This window comes from Ictalurus furcatus, chromosome 6 (assembly GCF_023375685.1).
Source record: "Ictalurus furcatus strain D&B chromosome 6, Billie_1.0, whole genome shotgun sequence".
NCBI lineage: Eukaryota > Metazoa > Chordata > Actinopteri > Siluriformes > Ictaluridae > Ictalurus > Ictalurus furcatus.
In genome coordinates this window covers 19,657,160-19,683,649 of record NC_071260.1, presented here as the reverse complement: position 1 = coordinate 19,683,649, position 26,490 = coordinate 19,657,160, and the positions used below count along the sequence as shown (strand labels likewise).

Here is a 26,490-nt window from a genome sequence, read left to right as displayed (position 1 = left end):
TTAGTCCATCATAATGTGTGTATGATATAATTGTTGTTGTTTTTGCATTGTTTGCATGATATTGACTTACACCATCTCATTTCATTCAGTGGCTTCGCTGTTCCCTTCCAGGGGTACTTCACCTTCTAGCTGAGCTTGGATTTACAGGAAGTGCTTGTGTAATTTCCTGTTCCAGCTAGCTGCTTTAGTGTCATGTTAATCACCTATTGCATGAAACATACTTTGCGTCAGTTTTCTAAAATGCTGGATGGTTTGCTTTTATTTGAATGTCTTTATTTGGCTGCAAGCATGCTCATTTTATTCATCTTTAAATACAGATATGCACCTCAAGTAATCCTTCTATGCATTACAGTTTCTTTCTCTTTATCAGAGGGTTCTTCATGCATATTTTGGTATTTGCTCAATGGCGTGATGCTGGAGGTCAACGTGCAAAGCAGCTTGAGTGTGGACAGTTAAAGTACTTCTGCTCATTCATGCTCCATGATGGCTTGCGCTCTTCATATAGCCATTAGAGTGCTTCTTCACACAGCTAAAGTCTTGTCTTGCAAATTTACCCTCTGATCTCTTACCCCTGGGCAGCTTGGCTTGGCGTGCTTGGCGACCTCTCTGTCCGGTCACCTCTACTTTATTTTAACCTCAGTTTTTGTCTCCTCTCCTCTCAGCCTTAAAGAAGAATAATATTACTAAATTTCCAAATGTGCACTCGAGGGTAAGGAACTCGTCCAGTAGCACCCCAGTGGTGATGGATGGTACTCAAACCTGGCAAGCATCCCTTTCTATTTATCCCTTTATTTTACCTAACCTTTCTCCCTCATCTCTCCCTGTACATCATTCTTAAAACATGTCAGGGCTAATCAAGATTAACTGTTAGGACTGCAAATAGTTGGTCCAGTGAACAGCCCTGCTAGACTTTTCATCTGATGTGTGAAGTTCTAAATGAGTACAGTCTACAGTAATGTCACCTTGAGTAGTCTGTTTAACAAGCATTTCCCCAAAGGGATAAACTTCTAAGGGTGTGATCAGCAATGCAGTTATTAACGAGAAAGGTATTTTAGTGTGAAGACACCCAGTTCTAAATTTATCTTGATTTGAAAAAATGTAATAATAATAATTGAAGTCATTTTCTGTTAAGCTCAAGCTGCTTTGTCTGATTGCCAGCACACCCAGCCTTTGTAAGAATATTCTGACATGATTATTGACAGGTCTTTTCCTCCATCAGATCTAAGAAACCAGCCTTACAGACGCGCTGACGCAGTAAGGAGGAGTGTCCGGAGACGTTTTGATGATCAGAGCTTACGGCCAATCAACAACGCTGAGCTGGTGATGTAACGAAGGCAGAGTTGATGTGATTGGTTGAGATGGGAGTGAATGAGAAGTTGTCAGCCTCTCTCTGTGTGAAAAGGCCTGATGAAGGATTGAAAGCGTGAGGAAGTTCGTCTTACAGGCCAAAAGCTCAAGTTTCTTTTGACCAAGTGCCTGAATTTAACATTTGTGTGATGGTCTTTTTTACTTTTATTATGTATTGTTTTATTGCAAGCAATAGGAGCTTCTGCTCGTTCACCACAGTGTCACTAGTAAAACTGGACATGAATATTATTTCCATACAGATGGAAATACACTAGTATGGAAATCCGTAGTGAACTCGTACATTCCAGTGGTAATTACTATATTGCTTTTACTGCACAATGTTGTTCAAAAACACTTTTTTTCCTCTGTGGACAAGGGCTAGGTGTATTCTTAAAGATTACAGGCTTGTTGAGCGTATTGCAAATCAGAAAGCAATGGAAAGGCTATGTAGCATTTATGAATGACAACATTGTGTAAAGTAGGTGGTTCCAAGTTAATGTGAAATGTATATAACGTAAGTATAGTCACTCAGCAGTGTTAGCAGACCAAAACCCTCTCAGCTCAGTTACCTGAAAACATTCAAATATTTTAGTGTTGTGCCATGAAACGGACCGTCTCCAAGATATATAACAGTAACGTGACTAATAAGGTTGTGCCCGATGCCACTCGACTTTTAGGGAGTGGCCTACCTTCAGTGCGATGATACAAAATCTGTAGCAGACTGACTGGATCCAATATCTACGACTGTTTTAGTACAATTACAGTACAAGCCAAAGAAGAAAAACACCACCTCAGACACCTGATTCAGCTTTAGTGAACATTCATTAAAAAGTACTGATCAATAATGCAGAGGCACTTGCGCTGGGTCTCCACTAACACATTTGAAGTAGATTATTCAACCACTGAAGCCAGACGTTCTCAATGTGGCTTATGCAGACCACTTCTTTTTCTCATCTTCCAGCTCTATGTAAGAAAAAGCCTTTTTAATTGTACAGATATTTTGCTACAAAATGGTTGCATTAAAAAAATAAATAATATAAAAAAAAAATTCTTAACCTTCATTAGCATAAGGTTAATATTGTACATATTGATTTCATCATCCTGTTACTCCATTCGTATGTTATTTTAACTTATAGGTTTTTGTTTTTTTTTTTCATTTTGTATATTTAATTAAACATGAATTTGTTGTATCTTTTATTAAGTACGTAGCAGAGGGCTCCGATTTTACGCTTGCCTGGCAGTATTAAGGCAATAGAATAACTGGCATTGTCTGACGCCATATAACTCATCACTAAGTCTAAGTAATACTGACACGCCTCTCTGTATGCTGCGATCTCATGTCCTTTACGCATTCCATTTCTTCTATAGACCTGGATCAAACTGGCATGTCTTCTTGTCCTCTAATCAAAAATGTATCTTTTGGCATTGTGTTGTTCTAGTGGAATATGATTTTAATAACACATTGTGTTAGAGCTACAGTTTTTTGATGCCAATGATTGAATAAACTATTTACATAACTATAACGCTGCGTTACAGCTCACTCGTTTGGAACAGATGGATAAGAGACTGGTGGAAAGGCTGAAGAGCCGGGGTTCCTAGTTTTTCACTTTACATAAAGGGGGTGTGGCTTGTGACATATCTGACCCCGCCCCTTTTGTGGCAAAACCAAAAGGGATCAAATCATAGGAGCTACAAACAAGCAGGAGACACGATGTGGGTTAGCTGTAGCATTTTGAGCATCATATTGAGTTTTGTCCTAAGCTTTAAAAAAAGCATATAAAATAAGCTATCTTGCTATTTTTACAAAAAAAAGTGGCTTTACTATTGTGACTGGATATGCAAAACTTCCAATAGACCGGTGACATGTATGACATGTATCTGATGGAAACTTACATTTACATTATGTTTACATTTATTCATTTAACAGACGCTTTTATCCAAAGCGACTTACAAATGAGGAAATACAAGCAAAGCGATATATCAAGCAGAGAACAATACAAGTAGTGCTACCATACAAGATCTTTAATTAGATTAAAAAATTTTATAATAAACTTAAAATTCTTTATTAGCTACAGACAATACATGAAACACTGAACGAAAGCAAAGGTACAACCAGCAGCCTTACTTCCTGAACATGAGACGAGATCTGTGGCTGCTGAGTGGAGTCTGTTTTTTTTTTTTTTTTTCTTTACACTCGAGAGAGCAAGTTTCGAGATTTTCTACACAAGATGCAGCGGTTAATTCAGAGTACAATGTATTTGAGCATTTCTCTCTGACAATCTACTATTTGAAGCCCAAAGCCACTACTGTCCCATCATTTCAAGCGTATACATACTGCTTACATACATGCATACAATACTAAAGTGATATACAATCATTATCTTTATACTGTGTTGTTGGGATAAGTAATGATTTTAGAGCAAAATCATTGGATGGTTCTGAGGTTCCTCTGTAGAGGAAGTAGGAGAAGCACTGCTGCGACTGCTCGTGATCCTGAGCATTGAGACATTGCTGACTGTGCTAAAGACATTAATGATGTTGAGTGTGTTTAGGCAGGTGGTAGTACAGACGACACAGTGAGGATGAGATCATTTGAGCCAATCAGCACTGATACTCCCTCACCCAGTGCCCCAAGAAGGGACCCAGAGACGAGGATAATTCTAGCCCTGGACGTTCATTATGAAGAAATTCACATACGAGCGCTCACTCACTGTTCACCTTCTGAAATAATCACTTTCCAAACAAATGCTGCAGAGATTCAGCAGTCTGGAGCCACGCTGTTGTACTGTGCTGATGCAGTGTCTCTTTAAGGGTTCTGTGTACTGTACAGATTGATCCATATGACAAGTTCTGTGCAAATATGAATACAGTATTTGTATTGAACAGATGATGTGTTCTAAACAGATACATATACTGATATGAATATGTCAGGGTTTAAATCAGCCTACTAGTTTGTTGAAGTTTTGGGAAATAGAACGACATTTATTAGAAAATATCACAAGACGGTATAAACAAAAATGATAACTGCATGAGTGGGATTTAAAAACTGCACATCTCTAGTTGAGTACAAACTGAGGAGAAAGAAAGAAAGACACCTCTACTGCTCAGGTGGTAGAGCGGGTTGTCCACTAATCGTAGGGTTGGCGGTTTGATTCCCAGCCCACATGACTCCACATACCGAAGTGTCCTTGGGCAAGACACTGAACCCCAAGTTGCTCCCGATGGCAAGTTAGCACCTTGCATGGCAGCTCTGCTACCATTGGCGTGTGAGTGGGTGTGTGAATGGGTGTATGAGAACCAGTGTAAAGCACTTTGGATAAAAGTGCTATATAAGTGCACCATTTACTTCACAGCTGAACAGAAGCAGTGCAGAAGTCACCTTTGTATTCAAAGATACAAGAGTTACCATCTACACAAATTTAAACTGGTTTCTTTTGTGTGTGTGTGTGTATCAGCGCCACAGGAATACTACACAACCTCATTCTGTGTCTGGAGTATACTTAATAATAATTTTTAAAAAACCCTTTTTTCTATAGCGTCTTTAAAAAGGCCTCTCAAGGCCTTTACATAAGAATACATAAGCATGTACCAAAAAACAGTTAATAATAAAATAGTTTCAATTATAACAATAATAGTAGTAATAATAGTTAAATAATGAACAAAAAAAAAACAGTCATTAAGTAAAAGCAATCCTAAAGAAATACTTTAAGAGAATATTTAAATACATTAAAAGACCGGGCTTCTCGAAGATCAGATGGTAGCGAGTTCCACAGTTTTGGAACATAAGAAAAGGCCCCATCACCCATAGTGTGTAAACAAGTCTGAAGGACAGTTAAGACAGTGATTTTCAAAGTGGGGGCCACCAGGGGGCGCCCGGGGGCCTCAACAATTTGGTGTGAAAAATAAATTCTCACTCTCAGACAACCACACACACAATCAATTCCTAATGTAATGTAATGTAAAGATGTAAGATGTAATTATTAATAAAAAAAAAAAAGGGGGGATATATTCAGAAGTCTGTATTTTTAACGTGTTTTAAAGACATCTTGCAAAAGGGGGGCCTCGGTCAAATGTTAATGCCATTTGGGGGGCCTTTCCCTGGAAAAGTTTGGGAACCCCTGAGTTAAGAGACCAGGGTTGGAAGAACGGAGATCATGTTTTGGGGTGTAATTGGGTTAAAAGCTCGGCCGAACTCGAGCTCAAGCTAAACCATGCAAGGCCTTGTATGTAAGCATAAGGATTTTAAATCTACATGAAAGCTGCAGGGAGCCAGTGCACAGATTCCAAAATATGAGTGATGTGCTCACTTGTCCTGGACCTAGTCAGGGTTCTAGCTGCTGCATTTTTGCAGATACTGTAGTTTATTTATTGTAGACTTGCAGACCCCAGCAAGGAGCGCATTGCAATTGTCAATGCGAGAAAATACAAAAAATGTAATACAATAATAACAGCAGCTGATCAGTGCAGGCCCAGGAGGGAAAATAGCCAGCACTCAGCAGGACACATCCAGAACTTCCTAATCCTCAGCCATGTCCAGATTTTAGAAAAAGATTGTTTCGGAGTTAGCCAACAAACATTAAGAACAAGTTCTAGGTGGAAATGTGCCATGTTTGTAGTCTTCTTACAAAAAAAAATAGATTTTTCACCATCAATGATGAAAAATTGTTTAAAACATGAAAAGTAAGTTTATACGTCTCAGCAAATAGATATTTGGTAAAGTAAAGGAAGGATGGATGTTCTTCCTTATGTAGAATGGTATAAAGAGAGCGAGTAATAAACAGTTAGGAAAATAGAAGGTGATAAAAGAGAAAATCAATGAATATATTTTACTGAGTGTTAGATTATACGGTTATAATTAGTGTAAGAAATGTAGAATGTGGCTGAAAGAATCATTTTCAAGTCTCAGCTCAGGGCAAAATCTCTGAACATTGTACCCTGAACATCAGTAAGGTAAATGTTTACAAAAAAAAAAATCTAAGTATTTATAAAAGTTTCTAAAAATTCGAAGGGACATAAGCACAAACGGATCATCTGACCATGTGGAAGGTTTGTTGGTGTTATATTTAGAAAGATATTAAGAAATTTTCACATAAACCAGTTCAAACAGAACGCAGTGTTGAAACGAATAGATTTAGGACTTGTGTACGGCGTGCTGTTATAGAAAAAATTCAGAGGTCCGTTACCACCCTGATATTTCTATTTCTGCACATTCTGAAATGTTTTAATCCTCTTATACCACAGCAATTTACCAATAATTATGACTTATTTATTAAAGGACGACATACTTTTTATCCGTTCACGGTTATGTCTGATAATGTGGACTATGCCGTTTGTCATGTTACAGACAAACTGCAAACTTCTCTGTCCTGAAAAATTAAAAGTTGCAGACTATTAGAAAGCACTCACTGGCGACTTTTCTTTTTTTCACCACATCAATAAGTAGATGTTTTTCTGATGAACACTTTTCCCACTACAGACGTCCCTGTGAATTAGCTGTTACTATAGAAATGGCATTAGAAAGAGTACATCAACATAAACCTGTGATTTAAATTACAGCCTGTCAAAGCTGCTGTTACAGAAAATGAATCAATCAACTCCTTCTGAGATATCAGATTTGAGAATTCAACACCACTATGGTATCATACCTTTTTATTGTGTGAGTACTGCGTGTTCAAAATACCTTCGAAAATAGATCTTTTAACAATCGCGACTGTCTGCTAAAACAGATGTTCAATTTGATACATTTTTGAAAATTCCCAAGGTTTTTATTTCACCTGTAAACAATAATTATAAGACAAACTATTAGCAATTACAAAATAAATGTACAACTACCTAAAAACAATTGTGACGTCGGGGATAAGGAGAACAAAACAGTAGAAGGAAAACAGGAAAAATCTGCAGTCACCAGAGAAGACCACTTTGTACACTGACTCAGTTTTAGACCCTGACAGAGTTCTCCTGAGAAACTACAGAGAAAGATGAAGACGATTTCTGATAATCAGTGAGCATGTCCTCCGAAGGGAGAGAAGTGTTGTCCGTACACAGCGTCGGTGTACTGTACGAGTTATCATACCGAGCTACAATGCAGGTTTTACAGCGTGAAGTGGATGAACACAGGCATAGAACATCTAAGGTGCATCTAACTGCTCCAGAAGAGTTCTCCTCCTCTTCTCCAGCTCTCCTTCACTCAGTTCACTGCCTGACGTGTCCCATCCTCCCTGAGAGAGAGAGAGAGAGAGAGAGAGAGCGAGAGAGAGAGAGCAATCAGTCGGTCAGCTAGTCTATATTTTTGGGACTGAGAAAAGTGAAAGAACAAACAGCTATTCAACTGAAATCCTGTGAAAAGTCGCTGAAATGAAGCCTTGCCTCTTCTTTAGGTGTTTTCCTCTTGGGAGATTTCTGTTTGGATTCACTACGATTTTTCCCTCTGGACTTATCATTCTCTTTATCCTTGTCTTTGTCTCGTCCTTTTCTGTCCTTTTCTCCATCAGACTCTGGGGAAGCCTGCAGGGAGAACAGGTTGGAGAATACAAACTGTTAAGTTGAAATAATTGGATATTACATTTATGAGTAAGTAATCTGACACAATAAGATCACTCAAAATAATGACATATCTTGACAGGGGGAAAAAAATAAAAAATAATAATCCCTGCGTCCCAATTAGCATACTTATACTATGTACTAAAAGTATGAACACTTTTTATGAAGAAAAGGTAATATTTTTGAGTGTGTGTTAAAAGAGTATGCATGTACTGTGACATAACACTCCGTGAGATGGAAGAGAACGCTGTCACCATAAACAAACCCCGTGTTGCGTTTCAGCTTTTCTTCATTCCTTACTCCTTACATCAGTTATACTATTTAATTCAATTCATCATTCCCTTGATTTTTATTCCCCCCCCTGTCTAAAATGAATCCTTGAATTTGGTGAAGCAAACGGTCACAAAGCGTTTGAAGAAGGTCCTCCCTCGCGCAAGAAATTGTGGGAAAAAGTGTCCATGGATCCACGCTTGGAAAATCTACCGGGAATAGTCGACCATCTGGGTACCGTCGAGATACTCGTTTCAACATACTGCGACTTGGGACGCACTAATTCTCGTCTCGGATACTGTTTAGTACAGATAGCACGCCAATTAGCATACGGGGAATCTTCAAATCAAAGATAACTTGAAATAATGAACTGTTTGGAAATGACTAAATAATTACATAAAATATTGTCAAATATGAGTTAAGTAAAAAAAAAATAATGAGAACGAGATATATTGGCCCATCATCTTGAAGTAACAAGAAATACTGAGAGATTAATTAGAAAAAGAATCCGAGAGAAACTGAGGTGTCTGGATTTTACTGCACTTGAACTTACAGACTTGTGTCTTCTCTTCTTTCCCTTCTTCTTGTGTTTCTTGGATTTTTTATAGCTTCTCTCTGTGAAAATCAATACACGAGATGATAAAACCGTCTCAGCACTACAGACTGGAGTAACAGTGGGGTTAGATTTTACAAGACAAGTGTGTTGTGCAGTGAAGTTATTGATTAACGCTAGGCAGGACAGTTTGTTAAAAGGACACACTGACCGGATTCCCCCGAGGAAGAGTGCTCTGACGGAGATTTCGATGTCGAGCGTTTCTTCTTTTTCGAATGATACTCGTCCTCCTCAGATTCAGAACCCTGCAAAAGGAGACAAGACGGGTCGGTAGGTGCAGAATGTGTGTTTCTGCTGTCTGCTTCGGAGAGACGCGGATGTGGCGTGCTTACCGAGCGAGAACGAGATCGTTTCCTGTGGTGCTTTTTGGACTTCTTTGAGTGTTTCTTGGTTTTGGAGTGATGGTGCTGACACTCGTGCTGCAAAAATGGAGAAATACGTATAAACAAACAAACAAACAGCACTAGAACTCGGGATAAATGATACGGCTTAATCTGCATTCTCTAAACCCTGATGAATTGATAACCAAAGTCATTTTGATTACTTGCATGTTACGCTGAAAAACATTTGAAGAGACAATCAGAACACTACCTCTAGTACATGCATAAAATCTTTGAATATCCTCTTTCTCTCCGACTCCAGAGTGATGTCCTCGAAAGCAGGCTCCTTTAGGAATCGCTCTCTTACCTAAAACAGAGCAAACCTCATTATAGCAGCAATCAAAGCAAAATACAACAGATCTTAAAAAGAAAAGCCAACCAAGTAGATTGTATATCGTCATAAACGTTTTCAAATCCAGCCCATACCCCTTCCCATGTAGCATCAGGCTCCAATGAGGGCGTGGCCTGCTTCAGCATGCTCTTGAAGGCTGCTTCTTTCCTCTTCATCTTTCTGGCCTCTTCCTTTTCTCTCTCCCGCTCTCGTGCCTCTGCCTTCTCCAGAAGCTTCACACAGAAGAACAGAAGCTACATTTAACCTCCTCGCTTTTTTGTGCCGCACTGATGGAGTGTGATGCAAAGACGAGTTTTTTGTTTTGTATTCATTTTGAAAAATGTGGCCTGTGGGTCTGAGGGCAGAGGTAAATACATACTAATGACAGATATGAGTCACAAACACAAAATTAAATATTCAAGGCAGAAAGACTGGACTGAGCAATAAAGTTTGTAGTGTGAACATGGTCAACAAGGACCTCTGCTAGTCAGAATTCTCATAATAACTGTGGATTGCTCAGCACTCATTTGCATATCGCAGGTGACATCAGTATTGCAAATATTTGTGCTAAACATCAGTCACCATATTGTACAGACCAAAGTGCATCATTAATCTGAAATTTATTCTCCTAACATAACGCGCGTTTAACGTATGCAAGGCAAAAAGAAGAGGAAGAAGAAAAAAAAGTCATGCTCACACTGTTGAAGGCTAGTTTAATGTTGCCTGCATCCAGAGTGGTGGCCCTCTTGTCAGAGCTGATGACTGAGCCAAAGTCCTCAAAGCTGGTGCTGATCTCCACCAGAAAACCTTTATCCTGCAGACACAATGTGTTTACAAAATCCAGATATGAGCTGTCTCCTTATATAAACCCCCCCCTCACTGAACCCCCATGGTTCTGCCATGGACCAAAGAACTACCCCGTCTGACAAAAATATAATCATGCTAGACAAATAAAAAGTGACAGGGATGATGTTTCATGCCAAGTTAGCTACGTTTCTTCTGGACACAAAGTTGGCATTCAGTATTTGTAAAAGGCATTCAGTTTATGTAAAATAATAATTAAAAAAATTATTATTTATCACTTTATTTATCAGATAAATTAATGCTTTAAAATAAAGTAATGCAACACAGATAGGTTGTGCTTTCTGTAAATAGGCATGGATGTAAAGTATGGCCAAGGATTAAAGAAACATCTTCAGTTATATTGCACTTCACCTTGTAACACCAAAAGAGTTGTAATTTACCCACTGCCCATTTCGAACTAGACAATTTGAAAAGTAACACTAAGCCATAAAAGAGGTTGTTTTTACAGGGTATCGTATATCGTCCCTTAAAACGGTGAGAAAACTGGGCTATAAATACAATTATAATAAAGCCCCACCTTTAAGATGTCTTTGATGATTCTCTTCTCATCATGATAACGAGCCTTGAGATCTTCCACATAGAACTTGAACAAGTCCAGAGGTGTAGAGCCTGAGGATCAGACATGAGGACATCATCTATTAACCGTACTCAGAAGATCAGCTCAGATCTTTTTCAGTGCACACTGACACTTAGTTCTGTTACGTCCTAACGGTCCTGAAACCTCTCATTAGAACCAGAAGGAGTGAGATTTGAGGCACAGGACTAGATTAACCGTCAGGTTCGGACAGCAAAGAGTTACAAACACAGCAGAAAAATGGGTACATGAGCAAGGATCCATTTCATTTGTGGTTTATGCATCACCATTTGATTTCTCACTATTGGATTTATTCCAAGACACAGACTTCTGTTTGTGTATTTATTGGAAATCAAAAAGGAGGAAAAATTGCATGTTGCTTTTCAGGCAACTGTAAATTATTAAGGATCCATCAGAAACCATTACTGGTGCCTCTGTGTGTGTGTGTGTGTTTTCTGAACTGGTTAGTGTCAGAGTAAAGCGGGGCATGAAAGTGTGTGCATCATGCATGTGTGTCCATGTCTCACCCGGCTGTCCCAGCATGCTAGCGAAGCGGATGTCTGAACTGATGGTTGGATACATCTCCATCCATGCTGACATGGAGTGCAGCTGGCCGTGGTCATGTAACTCATCCAGAAATTTCTATACCACATACACAGAAAAAGAAAGCAGACAGTGAGCACAGTCATACTGCTATAATGTGAGAAAAAGAAAAATCAGGGATTCTCCTGTGATTTATATCCATGTTTGTAAAGTATATACAAATGATTTGAAAAGAAAAACGTTTTTTTTAATCATTAATGTTACTGGAGAAATGACAAATACTTGAGACCAGTGTGTGGTGTGTGTCAATCACCTGGAAAGACTCCCTGTTTTTGCGCTGTCTGCGTCTCTCCCTCAGCAGAGATTTCTGTTTCTCCTCTTCTTCTTCCTTCTCCAGAGCGCGGATGTGTTCCTCAAAGCAGATCAGCGCATCCTCCTTATCCATGTCTGAAACGGATACAAACAGCTTTACACTGCTGCACACTTCCCAGAAGGGGTTATACTTTATTAGCTCAGATTGGAGATCGGAGACAGTGGGTCTCCAGCCTTTTTTAATTTTTTTTTATTTTTTAAACAAGGCATCAAACCGAAAATCACGTGGTGCAATAACATTAGAGCTGCCATTCATTCTGAAGTGAGCACCACTTTGCCCTAATCTCTCCAAAGGCTTCAGTCTTCACAATGGGGACACTTTTGTACGAGTCAAACGTAATGAGTGTTGGGAAACCACTTAGACATTTTTTTATTTTTTTTTTAAAGTCAGTGTTTTAAGGTTACTCAGGCACTGTAACATAATATGAGCAAGTATCACAATTTAATACAACAGACTAAGCAGAGAAAACAAAAGGTGGCGATATTTCATTCATACGAGCTGCTGTTCATCGTCTGTAGCAGTAAAACGAAGTCTACATCGAAGAGCTTATTTATCGCAGCACTACCTTCAGCAGTTTGATTTAATTTAGCTCCATCTTAGAATTTGGTTAATATAATGCTTCATAGCCTATTTGAACTTGACCTACATTTCTAGGTAAGCTCTCCTGTTCAATTCAGCATAATAACGGCTTAAATATTCTCGAGATCCACAGGCGTGTTGAAGGGCCCTTCAAAATAAATGCTTTTCATCACTTCGATGCGTGTGTGCGTGTGTGTTTTCATACTCTGTAGCTCTTCATCCTCAGCAAATGTGGGGTTATCCAGCAGGTACTGCTGAGCCTCAGACCAGGTGGTGCGGTATGTGACATTAGCCATGTTATCCAAGATGTTCTTCAGTGCCTCCCAGTTCCTCTTCCTCAGTTGCTTGGCTTGTTCCTACAGCATGGAGAGAGACTGGGCTAAAGAGCAGCACTGCCAGCATGTGATAGGCACCAATATCCACCACTACCAGTCAAAAGTTTAGAGACACTTCACCGAAATGTTTCTCATGATCTTAAAAACCTTTTCAATTTTTTTTAATACCATCTTAACGTGTATGATTAAATGTTTGTTGTAGACAAAAATATAATTGTGCCAACATATTCATTTCTTTCATTAGAAAACTAACATTTTATTTACAAATTAAATGAATCACTTGGAGCGAAATATTCCAAAAAGCAGCTGAAAAGTGTCCAGCGTAGGTGTGAACTCTTTAATACGGTTTAAAAAGCATCTCAGGGTGAATCCACAAGAAATTGGTTGAGAAAATGCCAAGAATACATTTCTGGAAATTCTAGGCAAAAGGGATTTTTGAATAAAATAAATCAATAATTTAATATTTTAGCATCTTCAAAGTAGACCTACTTTTTTTAAAACACAACATAATTCCCAAAGTTCCATTTGTGTTATTGAGTTTTGATGACTTTATTATTATTCTAAAATGTGGGGAAAAAAATTAAATAAATAGAGAATGAGGGTTTCGAAACTTTTGACCAATAGTGTACATCTGTATGTATATCCATTCTTTCAAACTTTGGAATTAGTTGCCTTTATATATATATATATATATATATATATATATATATATATATATATATATATATATATATATATATATATATATATATATAAAAAACCATCATAAGTTCTCTGCTCTTAGCTTTGAACATATTTAAAATTACTGACAATTTCAATATGTGCATAACATGCTGTGCATAAGACTATTCAATATTGTTTAATTAATTTATGAATTTGGGTATTAATGCCAAGTACAATATGTCTAAATCATGTTTTAGAAAATATTATCTAATGACACAGTTAAACACGGTCAAGGTTGCTACACTCTCTGATCACAAAACATTAGGAGAAGGAGAATTTTATGTTACTTCAGTTCTAAGGAACGGGTTCAGATTTTACATCTTGGATATAAAGACAATCCCAACTAAAAGAGTGCCAGCACAGAAATGGAGTGAAATGGCATGATGTAATACTTGGATACATTTATTTTCATTATAAACTAGGATTGATTTAAAATGTCTCCCCCCCATCCATAAGATTAGATAAAAAGAAAAAAAAAGAAAAAAAGAAAACATAAATCAAGCAGAAGCAGATTCCCCTGTAATCGCCCAGCCACAATCAAGAAATCAAGTAAATCAAATACAAATAGCACACCTTCTCTTTCTTGGCCAAGTAGAAGAGAACATCATCATAAATCTCCAGTCTGTCTCTCTCTGGAACACAGCTCCACACTTCCAGATCACTAAACATCTGCTCTGCTTTCCTAAACAAACAAACACAGTTATCATCTGAGGAACACTGCAGTAGTGCTTTTCTTTGCCAGAAGGAGGAAGTAGTGTATCATGAACTGAACTCATTAATGAGTTCATGTGCTTAAAGTCCCAGTCACTTCTCTCACAGATAATCTGATCTCCGTTTAACATTTTGACAGGACCGTTTTTGAATAAAATGACAATGCTTCCAAAGCAAGATATTACCACAGGACTGGAAGGAAAAAAAAGGTCTTTAAAATGTACTTAGTGGGGAGCAAAATGGGATTTCCTCACGTTTGTCATCGCATGTAGGCCTGCATTAGTAATAGCACTGTATTCACAAATGCTTTTCTCACCAAGCAGTCATGCAAAACATGAAGAGTTCCAGTCTCTCGGTGATAATACTGCTGTACTTATACATTTCAATAAATTAAAAATAAATGTTTTAAGGTAAAACCAACAGTACAACAAGGTGTATAAAGGTGAAAAGTGAAAGAAAAGTACTAAATGAAAAGCTACGTGTCGGTTTGAACAGACTGGCAGGAGGGAGTTTGCGTGTTTCTTTGTAATCAGTAATTATGTTCTTTGTGAAATGGGTTTCTGGCAGTCTGAATCCTACACATCTCTTTCCTGTTATAAAACCTTTATGATCGTAGGAAACAGAGTGCCCCTGATGACACACAGTTCCTACTTGTATCTTGTGGTGGAAGTCATTTTATCGTGGTTCTCCAGGAAGCGTTGAAATGTCTCTTTGGATTCCTTGTATTTGATCCTGGCCTCCTCTTTCTCCTCCTTCTCTGTCTGAACCTTGTAGGCATTAAAAGCCTGCTTCTTCTCACTCAGCTTGGGCAGGGCACTGCCAACACACACACACAGCACTTAACAGAAGAAGACAAAGCAATGCATGCAGTATTATCAAGTAATATCTATTCATTTTAGGGTTAAATTTTGTTATTCATTTTTAATGTCTGTAGTACCTGTAACGAGGGTCATTAATGATCATCTTCATGGCCTGCTCCCAGGATGCATTCGACGCAACACCCTGCACACAAACACACAAAGCAGTTCTTAGCAAATCCAGCACAGCTACACAGTACTGAGGATGGTATCAGCCTCCTCATCAACGCCACTGAGTTCATGTCTGATCTGCCAAATTCAATCCGACTTTCTTTCAGCTACTACGGCCAATGCAGGATTGGAAAAGGTGTTAAAAAGTCCTCGATTCTTTTGAAAGTTTGAACTTTGTGTGTATAGAAGAAAAACCAAACATGACCGTTAAAGAAATACTCCCATTTTCAAATCCAATATATGTGGTATATAGAGATTAGGTAAATGATAATACTGGAAAAATATCTACTTATAATCGTGTGTGTGTGTAATAATGGAAATGCCAGAAGCTCCTCTGTGGCTGTAAGGAGGTCAGGTGATGTGTTTTCTTAATTGCGCAGTAGGCGTGTATGACACTAACATAATTTTTTTAGAAATGCCAGTGCCTTATGTAAGTCACCTTTTCAATTTCCTCCTCATGAGATGAGAGACAGGACAGAGACAAAGAGGATGGCGAGTAGGAAGTGAGAGGTTCAAAGAGGAAGCTAGACAAATTCAGTCCTCCATTTATATACCTCCATTATAAGTGCTGCTCAGTGGAGCGTCCTATTGTGTGGTCGCCCCCGAGTCTCAAGCCCCTAATCATACAGTCGGAATAATTAGTGAGCCCTTAGGAAAAGCAGACAGGGGCCTATGAACACAGTTTTGTGCATCAAATTAAAACACACTAAATATAGAAGCACATCCAGGCACCCATCACTCAAATGAGTGCAATATCTGTAGCAGTGCAGTGAGGAATGACGGAGAAAGAGTTAATGTTTGTCTGAGAGAGTGGCCCAACAGACATTTCAGGGATATAGTGTTGCATGTTCTTGCATCAAAGAAAGAAGAGAGACAGAAAAAAAAAAATATCCCAAATAGCAAGAGCTCTACCTTCTCCTTAAGCAGTTCTTTGAAAGCCTGCTTCGCTTCTTCTTTGGTGTTCCACTTGTACACTTTCTTCACCAGCTCTGGCCTTTCTTCTTTAGATGTGTCATTACTATAGAGATGGATATTGTTAAGATTATTCTAATAATAATAATAATAGGATTGGTCAGTCATTATATAAAATAAAATAATATTTTTATATATATATATATATATATATATATATATATATATATATATATATATATATATATATATATACACACACACACACACACACACACATATACGCCTCCACTAATATTGGCACCCTTGGTAAATATGAGTAAAGAAGGCTGTGTAAAAATTCTTTACTGTTTAAAATTTTGATCCTTGGTTCAAAAAATTTCACAAAAATACTTGGCTCTCATGGATATCAAACAATTGCAAACAGAACAGGTTTATCAAAAAAATATATCTTTGTTAAATATAGGCGTGCAACAATTATTGGCACCCCTATGAATTCATAATAGAAAGAAATTTAGAAAATAGAAAGAATTTGAAGTATATTCCCATTGATATTTTAAGGCCAAATTCCCTTAGTCATTCATACCAATGGGTAAGACCAAGGAATATAGCTGTGATCTGCAGAAAAAGGTTGTTGAGCTTCACAAAATGGGAAGTGGCTACAAGAAAATAGCACAAGCATTGAAAATGCCCATTTCCACTATCAGGGCAATAATTAAGAAGTTCCAGTCAACTGGAAATGTTATGAATCAACCTGGAAGAGGACGTGTGTATATTGTTTCAACACACTGTGAAGAGGATGGCTTGAGTGGCCAAAACAACCTCCAAGGATTGCGTTAGTTGTGTCTTGGGGTCAGAAAGTCTCCAAAACTACAATCCGAAGTCACCTACATCACCACAAGTTGTTTGGAAGAGTTTCAATAAACACCAGAGGTGGTTTTGGATCACACAGAGAGGTAGCCATATGGAAAAGTACCTCATGCTCACAGTTAAATATGGTGGCGGCTCTTTAATGTTTTGGGGCTGTTTTTCTGCCAGAGGACCTGGATATTTTGATAGGATACATGGCATCATGGACTCTATCAAATATCAACGGATATAAAATGAAAACCTGACTGCCTCTGCCAGAAAGCTTAAAATGGGCCACAAAATCAAGGTCCTGCCATGGCCATCCCAGTCCCCTAACTTGAAACCCCTAGAACACCTGTGGGGTGAACTGAAGAGGAGAGTCCACCAGAGTGGACATCAAAATTTGAAGGATCTGGAGAGATTCTGTATGGAGGAATGGTCTCTGATCCCTTGCCATGTATTCTCCAACCTCATCAGGCATTATAGGAGAAGCCTTGACCAAGTACAAAGTATTGACTAAAAAGGATGACAATAATTGTTGCACACCTATATATATTTTTTTGATAAACCGGTGTTGTGTTTGCAATTGTTTGAAATCCATGAGAGCAGAGTATTTTTGTGAATTTTGTGAACAAATGATCAAAAGGTTAAATAATAAAGACAAATTTTCACAGCTTTCTTTGCTCATATTTATATATGCACACATACATACAAACAATAGTATAAATAATGCTAAATACTCTAAATTAAGCACCAAAAACACCACTACAGATAAAATAACAGCACTATGATGTGTTAAAACTTTAATCCAATTACAGTTATTACTCAGCCAGATAATCAAGAGAATTTCTAGATCTTTAAAATAAGTCATTCACATTAACATCTCAGCAAATAAGATTTATTGTTGGCCTAAAAATTGTTTTATACAGCAGTTTCTCTAACATCTTATTAGCCTGGTGAACTCTGTGGATGTGACATGGGCCTGTGAGAGACAGAGCACTGACTGCAATTCTGGTGATTTATACTGTGCTACAGGTGTTTTACTAAATCATTCCAATTGGCCTCTACAAGCTATAGTTTTATTTCACTTTCGACAGCAAGAGTTTCTGTCATCCACTAAACAAAAAATCTTTCATATAGCTGCACCCATTATAAGAAAATGTTAAGAAACAAGAAGAAAGGTATGCAACAATATTCTGTGTGCCTTTTCCACAAATTCCACACGATCAAGGGCCTTATGTAAATCCTGGCCACAAGTAATGTCTGACATCACTGAAACTGCAAGTTTTACTCACTTAAAACAGCTTCCCAGGTTCTGGGGGCCATATCTGTATCAGGTACACTTTCGTTGAACCTTGGTTAGGTGAGAAACTTTTCACACACGACAGGGTTTCAACTTTATATGCAGTTCACATGAGCAGAAAGAAAGGTTCATGCCAGGGCCATGTCGGAAAGGATTGATATCAGTTTACGGTACCACAGTGCAAAAAGCTGGCCAAAAACAAGCCATTAGCCAAATTGTGGATTACAGCTGGGTCATATTCCAAGTTTCATGTGGTTAGTTGGCTCAATGTATCTTTTTAAAACTTTCCCCACACCTCTCTCTCCATTCGCTGGGTGCACAATATACTGCCTACTTGTGTGTGTGTGTGTGTGTGTTTGTGTGTGTGTATATACACGTGTGTACCTGGCCTGTGTCTCGGTTGTGGGCGTGTCCTTGGGTGATGTCACAGTTGCCTCACTGCCTCCCTCGCCCCCCTGCACAGGCAACTGAGATGGCTGTTCTTCGGCAACGCTTGTTGCTATGGTAGTGTCAGCCTCTGGAACAGCAGGCACAGCAAGCACTGCATCTGTGTGAGCTGTGAGAATGGGAGTAGTGCCAGGAGCTACAACATCCACCGTCCTAAAACACACACACACACACACACCATGAATCTTTACTATGAAGTAAAGATTTAAACATGTTTTAATTGAAATGCAAAGTCAATTCATATGATATTAATAGTCTTACCCATTCTCCTCAGCCTTTATCATAGCTAAAAGAAAAAAGACAAAGACTTTTAAAAGGCACTCTGTACACATCACCATTCACTAAGCCCTGCTAATAATATTTATAATAGACAGCTTCAGAGATTTCATACTTCAGGCCATTTAATTTAACTTCACCATGATCATTTTCATATTAGATCATAGAACAGGGGTGTCCAATCTTATCTGGTAAGAGCCAGTGTGGCTGCAGGTTTTCATTTCAACCAAGCAGAACTCACACCTGAGTCTACCGAAAGCCAAGCTCAACTAATTAAACAGGAGGAATCAGGTGTGACTACTGCTTGATCGGAATGAAAACCTGCACCCACTCCAGCCCTTTGCGGATAAGATCGGACACCCGTCATCGAACCCTACGTCTACATCTTTCATGAATCCAAGAACACAACTTTTCAGAGAATAAGTGATGTTTGAGCGTCCTCTTAAACAACTCTGTACAGACCGTCATGCTGGCACAATCAACATAACTTCCGCTATTAGCTTCTCTTAAGCACTGGACACTATTTGAGTCTGGGCAGTGTCTTTGTTTTTCTTCACATGTAATGTTTTAAATGGTGAGGTGATGGAACCTTGTGCAATACAGTTATAATGACAGCTTTACACTTTCTCTATATATTGTGGTTTTGTATTTTGCTCAGTTTACTGCTTCTGTACATCACTGCATGTTTTTGAAGCTTGGCCTTGTATTGGTGGCTCTAGTCACAGAGTCTGAAATGAGTAGTAGTTCCCAACCAAAATACTACTGTAATAACTATGCTCAAAATTTAAAACCAGGATTTGTTGTCAAATCCATCTGATAAAAGTAATGCTAAAAACATTTAATAAAAGCTCATCTATACAGTCACTGCAGGGCATAGTTGACCATTTCTTAAAAGAAACCATTATTTATAACCAATCTTTTATTTCTGTTTTAGTGGCATATCTGTACCCGTCTCATATTTGATTCTGTGCAAAGAAGAAAGACAAAGAGGTGAGGAATCTATTCCTACTCTCCAACTTTAACTTTACCGTGTACACATTAGGTCCTCAACACAAACACTTTAAACCCCACATTCATTATTTAATGTTAAATATCCTGAGAATGGATTTGAAAGTCATACCTTCCAGATCTTCGAGTTCTTTAGGTTTTGTCCAACGTGACTCTTTAGTCTGAGAGTTGTAGTAATAAGGCTTCCCAGTGTCAGACTTGTACTCCTTCCATGGGCACTTAGAGAGCATTTGCTGCAACACAATAACATCAATATGTAATGTGTCTAATCCAATAGTATCTGCATTTGAAGACATGATCTCCAGTTCTCTTTAAAGTCCATGTTGTGAGTGGGAAAGATCAATAAATCTTATTGTAAGAGATGAAGAGAAGGACAGTGAGAACTGGAGGAAATTTGGAAAAGTTGGAATTTGGCCTTTACCTCTGCAGGTGATTTGAGATCATCTGGTTTCTCCCAGGTGGACTGCTTGGTCTCCGTGTTGTAGTAATAGGTTTTGCCGTCCACAGACTTATGCTCTGTCCACACTGATTTCTGCTGGAGTCCATACACATTGCATTAGTGTCACTTGTGACTGCAACAGAGCTCAAATTTAAATTAAAGGGTTCCAGAAATCTTTTTTTTTTAATTTTTTTTTTTTTAGATTAGATTTGAACACCAGTGAGTTTTTATTCGGAATACGGCGTCTGTAGGCACTCTGTGTACTGACCTTTTTAGGCTGGTCATCTGGGGGAGAGTTTGCTGATGTGCTCTGCAAAAACAGAAACCCAATGACATCTCTAAAAGGACAACATGTTACAATGCCAACCAGCAAGATAATTCTCCACTACCAATTTATTTACTTTTTTGCATTTATATCGGTAATTAATGGCAGTGTGTTTTAGTTGGCTTACAGTAGTTCCAGGGGCAGCATTAGCTAAAAGGGAAAATTGAGAAAGAATACAATTAACTTAATTATACTGAGAAAATATTTACTTTATTTATAAGCTCATTTTTAAAATACTTATTTATAATATTTTATTTTTTAAGCTGACTTACCAGCTGTATCCACAGGACTAACACCAGGCTATAAGAAAGAAAACATATTAAGAGTCATTTTTATAAACTATAAATAATAATAAAAGACATCTAAACACTGCAGAAAAAAAGTCAACATTATCAATTCACACAGTATCTTAAATTGAAAATAGTGTACATAATTGGTTAAAATAATATGGCAACTGGCAAAAGAGAATAGAATCCGATTGAAATGTAAACTGGTGAAATTTAAACTCATGCTGGAACCACTGGAACTGATCGGAGGAAAAAAGAAAAAAGAAAAAGGTAATACATTCAGCACCAGAGTAAAAACAGATATTCTACAGAATACATCATTTGTTTCACAATGAATTATATGAGAATTTTCTTCTGTGAAATTGGGTGACTGCTTTTAATGCAATAACATTTAGTAATATGTGAGCAATATCACAACCAAGTACTTAGTTATAAATAATTAAACCAGCCTAAAAAAATTATTTATAAAAGTGAAAGATATCGCACCTCACATTATATAAAGCACAGCTATGTTTAAAAAAAAAAAAAAGATTGGTTAATTTCCCTCCATGCCCTGTGTTCTTTATGCTAATGCCATCACCACTTTTGGTTGTGAGGATCTATTTCTAACCCGAGAGACAAGTGGGGAAAGCACTATGGGGCTACTTTACCGGTCCTGTTGGCTGCATCGTCGCTGCTGGCATGCGTGGTGGCATCATTGGCGGCATCATCGGTGGCATCATGCCTGGCATCTAATAAAAGAGCTTCATGAAAAATTCATCTAAGCTGCTAATTTCTCTCCAGTGTGGCACATGGTGCTGTGTGGTATTAATACACGGTGCAAGATGCAAGAGAGCAAGCATAAGTGTGTGTGTCAGTTTTTAAGCCCCTTTTTTGAAATGTGAAGCTACAGCTTCGTCTTCGTGAAGAAGGAAATGAGCTTTTCGATCTAAAGCACAGGAAGTGCTGGGGAGACTTAAACAACATTTAACACATAACACCTTCTAATTGAAAATGACATCACAAGCAGGTGGAGATGTAGCCTTCAGTCATCTACGCGCCTGGGTAAATAAAAACATGGGCCAAGCCCAAAATGGCAAAATATTAAGCTTTTAATGGTCTTAACAACAAATCATTGGTCAGGAAATTAGCGAGAATTAAACAAATAGATACAGTAACTTAATATGGGATAGCTTTTCCCTTTGATTTCTTTTCATGTTTAAGCCTTGTGGGTAAACTGACTGACAGTTTTTCATTATTTTAACATTTTTATTTTGTACACACAGACATATGTTAGTTTGGATTTTACCTCAAACATTTTAATCATCATCATGATTTTATCTTTGCATACAAGAAGACTATATAAGTGAATTCCCCTGTTTCTAGATCTTCCCCCAAACAAGTCACAGCAGCAAACGTAAACGAGTAATGGTAGCACAGTTTCATTCTTGCTAATTTTCTGACCAATGATTTGTTATTAAGACCATTAAAAGCTTAGTATTTTTTTTACTTAGAATGCAGTGGCACTCAAATACATTCATGTAAAAGCAGCACAGGCTTTATTACATCATACACATCATTAAAAGCATGGAAAGAACTCTGATGGCAGTGCTCCTGAACAATCCATCATATAGCATGACTTGCACAGAGTAGAGATAAATGGAAATTTAAACATGGGTAATACATGAGAATGAGGTATGAAGACTGTACTGACAGCAACATTTGTACTGATAAGTAATGCCTGAATTCTCTGTGTGAATCTTTGCTTGCCTGTCTGACATCTCGGACTGGATGAGGGAACACCACCTTAAGTGCAATTTGGCAAAATCTGAGCTTTTCGTCATCCCAGCCTGTCCCTCAATCAACCACAACCTTACTGTACAGCTCAGCTCCACCACACTCAAGCCAACCAAGACAGCCTTGGGGTGATTTTTGATGACAGCTTGACCTTTACAGACCACATCTCAACAACTGCACGGTCCTGTAGGTTCATTCTGTACAACATCAAGAAAATCAGACCCTACCTCACCGAACAGGCTACACAACTACTAGTCCAGGCTCTTGTCATATCAAAACTGGACCACTGCAATGCACTACTCTCGGGCTTCCCAGTCAGCACCATCAAACCCCTTCAGATGATTCAGAATGCAGCAGCACGTCTCATCTTCAACTAGCCCAAAAGAACCCATGTCACACCCCTCTTCATCTCCCTCCACTGGCTTCCTGTAGCCGCCCGTATCAAATTCAAGGCCTTGATGCTCACCTACAAGACCTTGTCTGGAACAGCACCCTCCTACCTCAACTCTCTCCTTGAGGTTTACGTTCCCTCACACAATCTGCAATCGGTTAACAACCAACACTTAGTAGTGCCTACTCAGCATGGCTCAAGGTCCCTTTCCAGAACCTTCACACTAACTGTCCCTCAGTGGTGGAATGAACTTCCAACCAAAATCCGGACCGCAGAATCTGTCACTTTTTCAAAAAAACAGCTAAGGACCCACCTCTTCTTTGAACACCTAACTAACCCATAAAATGCCAACCCCACATTATCCTTAAAACAACAAAACAAACAAACAAAAAAAAAACTACTCTGGCACTTACACCTCTGCTCCGTACACCTTGCTTTCTAGAACTCAAAGATCTTGTATGGTAGCACTACTTGTATTGTTCTCTGCTTGATATATCGCTTTGCTTGTATTTCCTCATTTGTAAGTCGCTTTGGATAAAAGTGTCTGCTAAATGAATAAATGTAAAAATAATGAGATGGCTTATTAATAAACTATTTTCTTCACCTGTCCCATTGGAGGAGCACCCATCGGGGGCATCATGGGGGGTGGAATCATTCCTCCAGGCATGGGAGCCATGTTGGGGGGCCTCTGACCCATCGGTGGGATTCCCATAGGCGGGAAGTGAGGTGGTATTCCAGGCGGTCCCATCTTTGGAGGGGGGAAAAAAACACAAGAACACAATTAGAAAAACATTTTTAAAAACCCCACACACAAACAAGGCAGTAGCAGCTCAAATAAAAGAGGAGAAAATCAATAACAACTTACAAAAGGAGGTGGTATTGCTGATGGAGGAACTCCAGGAAAAGGTGGTGCTTGGCTTGGAGCATTATTCCCATCAGTAGAGGACTTTCAGGAACAAGATTTCAAACTATTAATTACTACAATTCACCTGCGTAAAAGGTGCTCTACACTGACAAGTGTGCTGTTATTGTAAAACAGCAACACAACAGGACAAGACGACAATTTTGGTCACGTCAATCATTTTGCACATTTCTGGATAAACTGCATGTGTAAAATGACTTCTCTTAAACTATAGCAGTAAAAATATCAAATCGCAAAAGAAAAATGTTTCTCTCACAGCCAGGGCATTATCTGAAACTGATAAAGGCTTTGAGTTCCCACTCTGTACAATCACATCATATTATATAGTCCTGAAAACTTGATGTACATGTCAGTTTGTGTCATTATCATGTGAACTTTTTTCAATAACTTTTCAAGCACAATTTTTTTGGTGGGTTGGGGGCTGTTTGTTTTCAAAGACTATATAAGAAATGTCATTCAAACATTCTTTATTTCTTCTTTTTACATCCCAAAAAATATTATTACTAATAATAATACTAATAAACAGAGGGGAGAGGGAGGGGCTGCAGCAGGGTGTCCTATTTTGAGTTAAAGGATTGTATTCATGTTCTTTCAAAAATAAACACTTGAAAGTTATTTAGCAATTTTCGTATTTACTGACTTTTTAGAATTCAAGCACTTTTAAGCACCACTAGATAAAAATGGCTATTTTCAAGATTTTCCAGTATATAAATTTCAAAAAGACAATTTCAAGCACCTTGTACAAACCATGATAAAATCACACACACACACACTATAAATTAAAAACCAAAATCTCAGTTTCTAGATAATCTGCATTCGTGATTTTTTTTCTATCACTATCCAGCATATCACAGAGGAAATTCACAATATGTTGGATTTGTACTAAAGATGCCATGAAATATTTTATAACCACCATTGGTATTTTCTAGATTAAACAATAAATTGTTTTTCCAACACACTTTTCTGAAAAAGTGTCTCGACAGTGCCTTCAAAGTGAAATAAATATTTTGAAAAAGTATGAAAACGTGTGCACATTTAATTAAACGAAGCCTCTTTTGCATAATGAAATGCACATGTAATTTTAAAAAAGTTCCAATACAAACAAAAAACAACGTAAGAATATCAGCAATCAACTGGCAAAAATATATGTAATGCTTTTTATTACCTTATTCACCCTTAGTATCTTGCCTTACAGAAGATGATATTATATTCGATGATATAATATTATATATATATATATATATATATATATATATATATATATACACACACGTGTTTCCAGAGTTTGTTATAAATGAAGTGAAGCTTTTCTATTAACAAACTAAACTTCACCTAAGTTAGCTAGCTAGCTAGCGTTAGCCGAAACCGCAGCTCATTATTCAGCTAGCTGTTCAAACAAGCTCCGTATTTAGATTTGTAAACTGAATGTGTACATCAGTTATATTTAGCTCAGATATCAACTTGTGGGATTTACATTTATTTATATTATATTTTATATCCAACCTTTTTAGTGCTTTCTCTCACACAGCCTTGTACAAAAGTCAGACTCCTGTTTGTGTAGCTAACGCTATGGGCTAACTAGCCCCTTCTTAAGCGAATATCTGTAGTATAGTGGTGAAATGAAAATAAACGTGATATAAAACATAAAGACGTAAACATGTTTACAAGCTGTTTACATTCGTAAACAACAGCGCGCGCGTTAGCAACACTCATTCATTCAGCACGCCGCGGCGCCTAGCTACAGCGCTAACTCCTCCACACAAGCACGCGCTCAATACTCAATATATATCCGTTATTATAAACACACCGGTATGAAATCGGCTTCTCTAATACATTTTCATACTGTTTTAGCGCTAAAACCTACAAATATTATACGTTCTTGTACAATTTCGGCCATATGTAACTCACCATGTTTCATTTAGCAGCCGAACTTCTCCTCCACGACCCAACAAGGTGCAATCTGATTGGATAATTCGGACAAGGTTCAAAGTTCAGGAAGGAAACGGCATCGCTCGAGCAGTGAGTGGGCAGAGTAGTGACACGGTAGTAAGAAAAACGAACTGAGATAACTGACTCGAATTGTTTCCGGAATCAGAAACTTATTAACATTGTGATGATACATGTATAGTTTCTTTCAGAAATGTTAAAAAGTAAACATTTGCACCGATGATGCTATTGTGTCTGTTACTTTGAGCTTTTCGGAAAATGCCTCTCGTAGAAACCTATAGGTAGCATATTTTGATAGTGTAAATTGTCTTATTAGAGTTTTCACCAGAAGAAAACTATGTATAGCGTTTTCTCTCATGATATAAAATGTTTCACCATAAAATAGAAGTACGAATGT

At 38.0% G+C, this 26,490-nt stretch overlaps 2 protein-coding genes across 5 annotated transcripts in view; one reads left to right on the top strand and one right to left on the bottom strand.

Moving 5' to 3' along the window:
• The window catches only part of fmnl2a (formin-like 2a), a 61,492-nt gene extending 56,235 nt beyond the window's left edge, over positions 1-5,257 (top strand). The window contains exons 26-27 of one of the 3 annotated variants that reach the window (XM_053626991.1): positions 663-762; positions 1,220-1,345. In XM_053626991.1, coding sequence (XP_053482966.1) covers positions 663-762; position 1,220 — 101 coding nt within the window. In that variant the 3' untranslated portion in view covers positions 1,221-1,345. Of the gene's footprint in view, positions 1-662; positions 763-1,219 lie in introns of all 3 variants that reach the window. The other 2 variants (XM_053626990.1, XM_053626992.1) reach the window with 2 other exon arrangements.
• A 920-nt stretch (positions 5,258-6,177) lies between these two features.
• Positions 6,178-26,148, bottom strand: prpf40a (PRP40 pre-mRNA processing factor 40 homolog A). Of its 2 annotated transcripts, none has more exons than XM_053626988.1 (27): positions 26,055-26,148; positions 24,090-24,170; positions 23,829-23,972; positions 21,708-21,788; positions 21,043-21,070; positions 20,898-20,920; positions 20,714-20,755; positions 20,428-20,541; positions 20,119-20,239; positions 18,984-19,008; positions 18,660-18,875; positions 16,124-16,229; positions 15,121-15,185; positions 14,835-14,999; positions 14,046-14,154; positions 12,620-12,770; positions 11,776-11,909; positions 11,447-11,561; positions 10,863-10,954; positions 10,179-10,295; positions 9,577-9,714; positions 9,362-9,457; positions 9,103-9,189; positions 8,922-9,015; positions 8,711-8,772; positions 7,714-7,851; positions 6,178-7,565 (listed from the first exon to the last, which is right to left on the bottom strand). In XM_053626988.1, the coding sequence occupies exons 1-27, from the start codon at positions 26,055-26,057 to the stop codon at positions 7,476-7,478; spliced, it is 2,637 nt and encodes an 878-aa protein (XP_053482963.1). In that variant the 5' UTR covers positions 26,058-26,148; the 3' UTR covers positions 6,178-7,475. The 2 variants fall into 2 exon arrangements, with proteins under 2 accessions (XP_053482963.1, XP_053482964.1); XM_053626989.1 differs by having other exon boundaries at positions 6,179-7,565; positions 20,428-20,538.
• Positions 26,149-26,490: the final 342 nt, after the last annotated feature.

Excerpts from the sequence above, each read along its gene's own strand:
- prpf40a (XM_053626988.1), bottom strand. Across the intron at positions 21,789-23,828 it reads GTGCTCCTCCAATGGGACAG|ATGCCAGGCATGATGCCACC; the intron begins GTGAAGAAAATA and ends CTCTTTTATTAG. Across the intron at positions 15,000-15,120 it reads ATTAATGACCCTCGTTACAG|TGCCCTGCCCAAGCTGAGTG; the intron begins GTACTACAGACA and ends GTGTGTTGGCAG.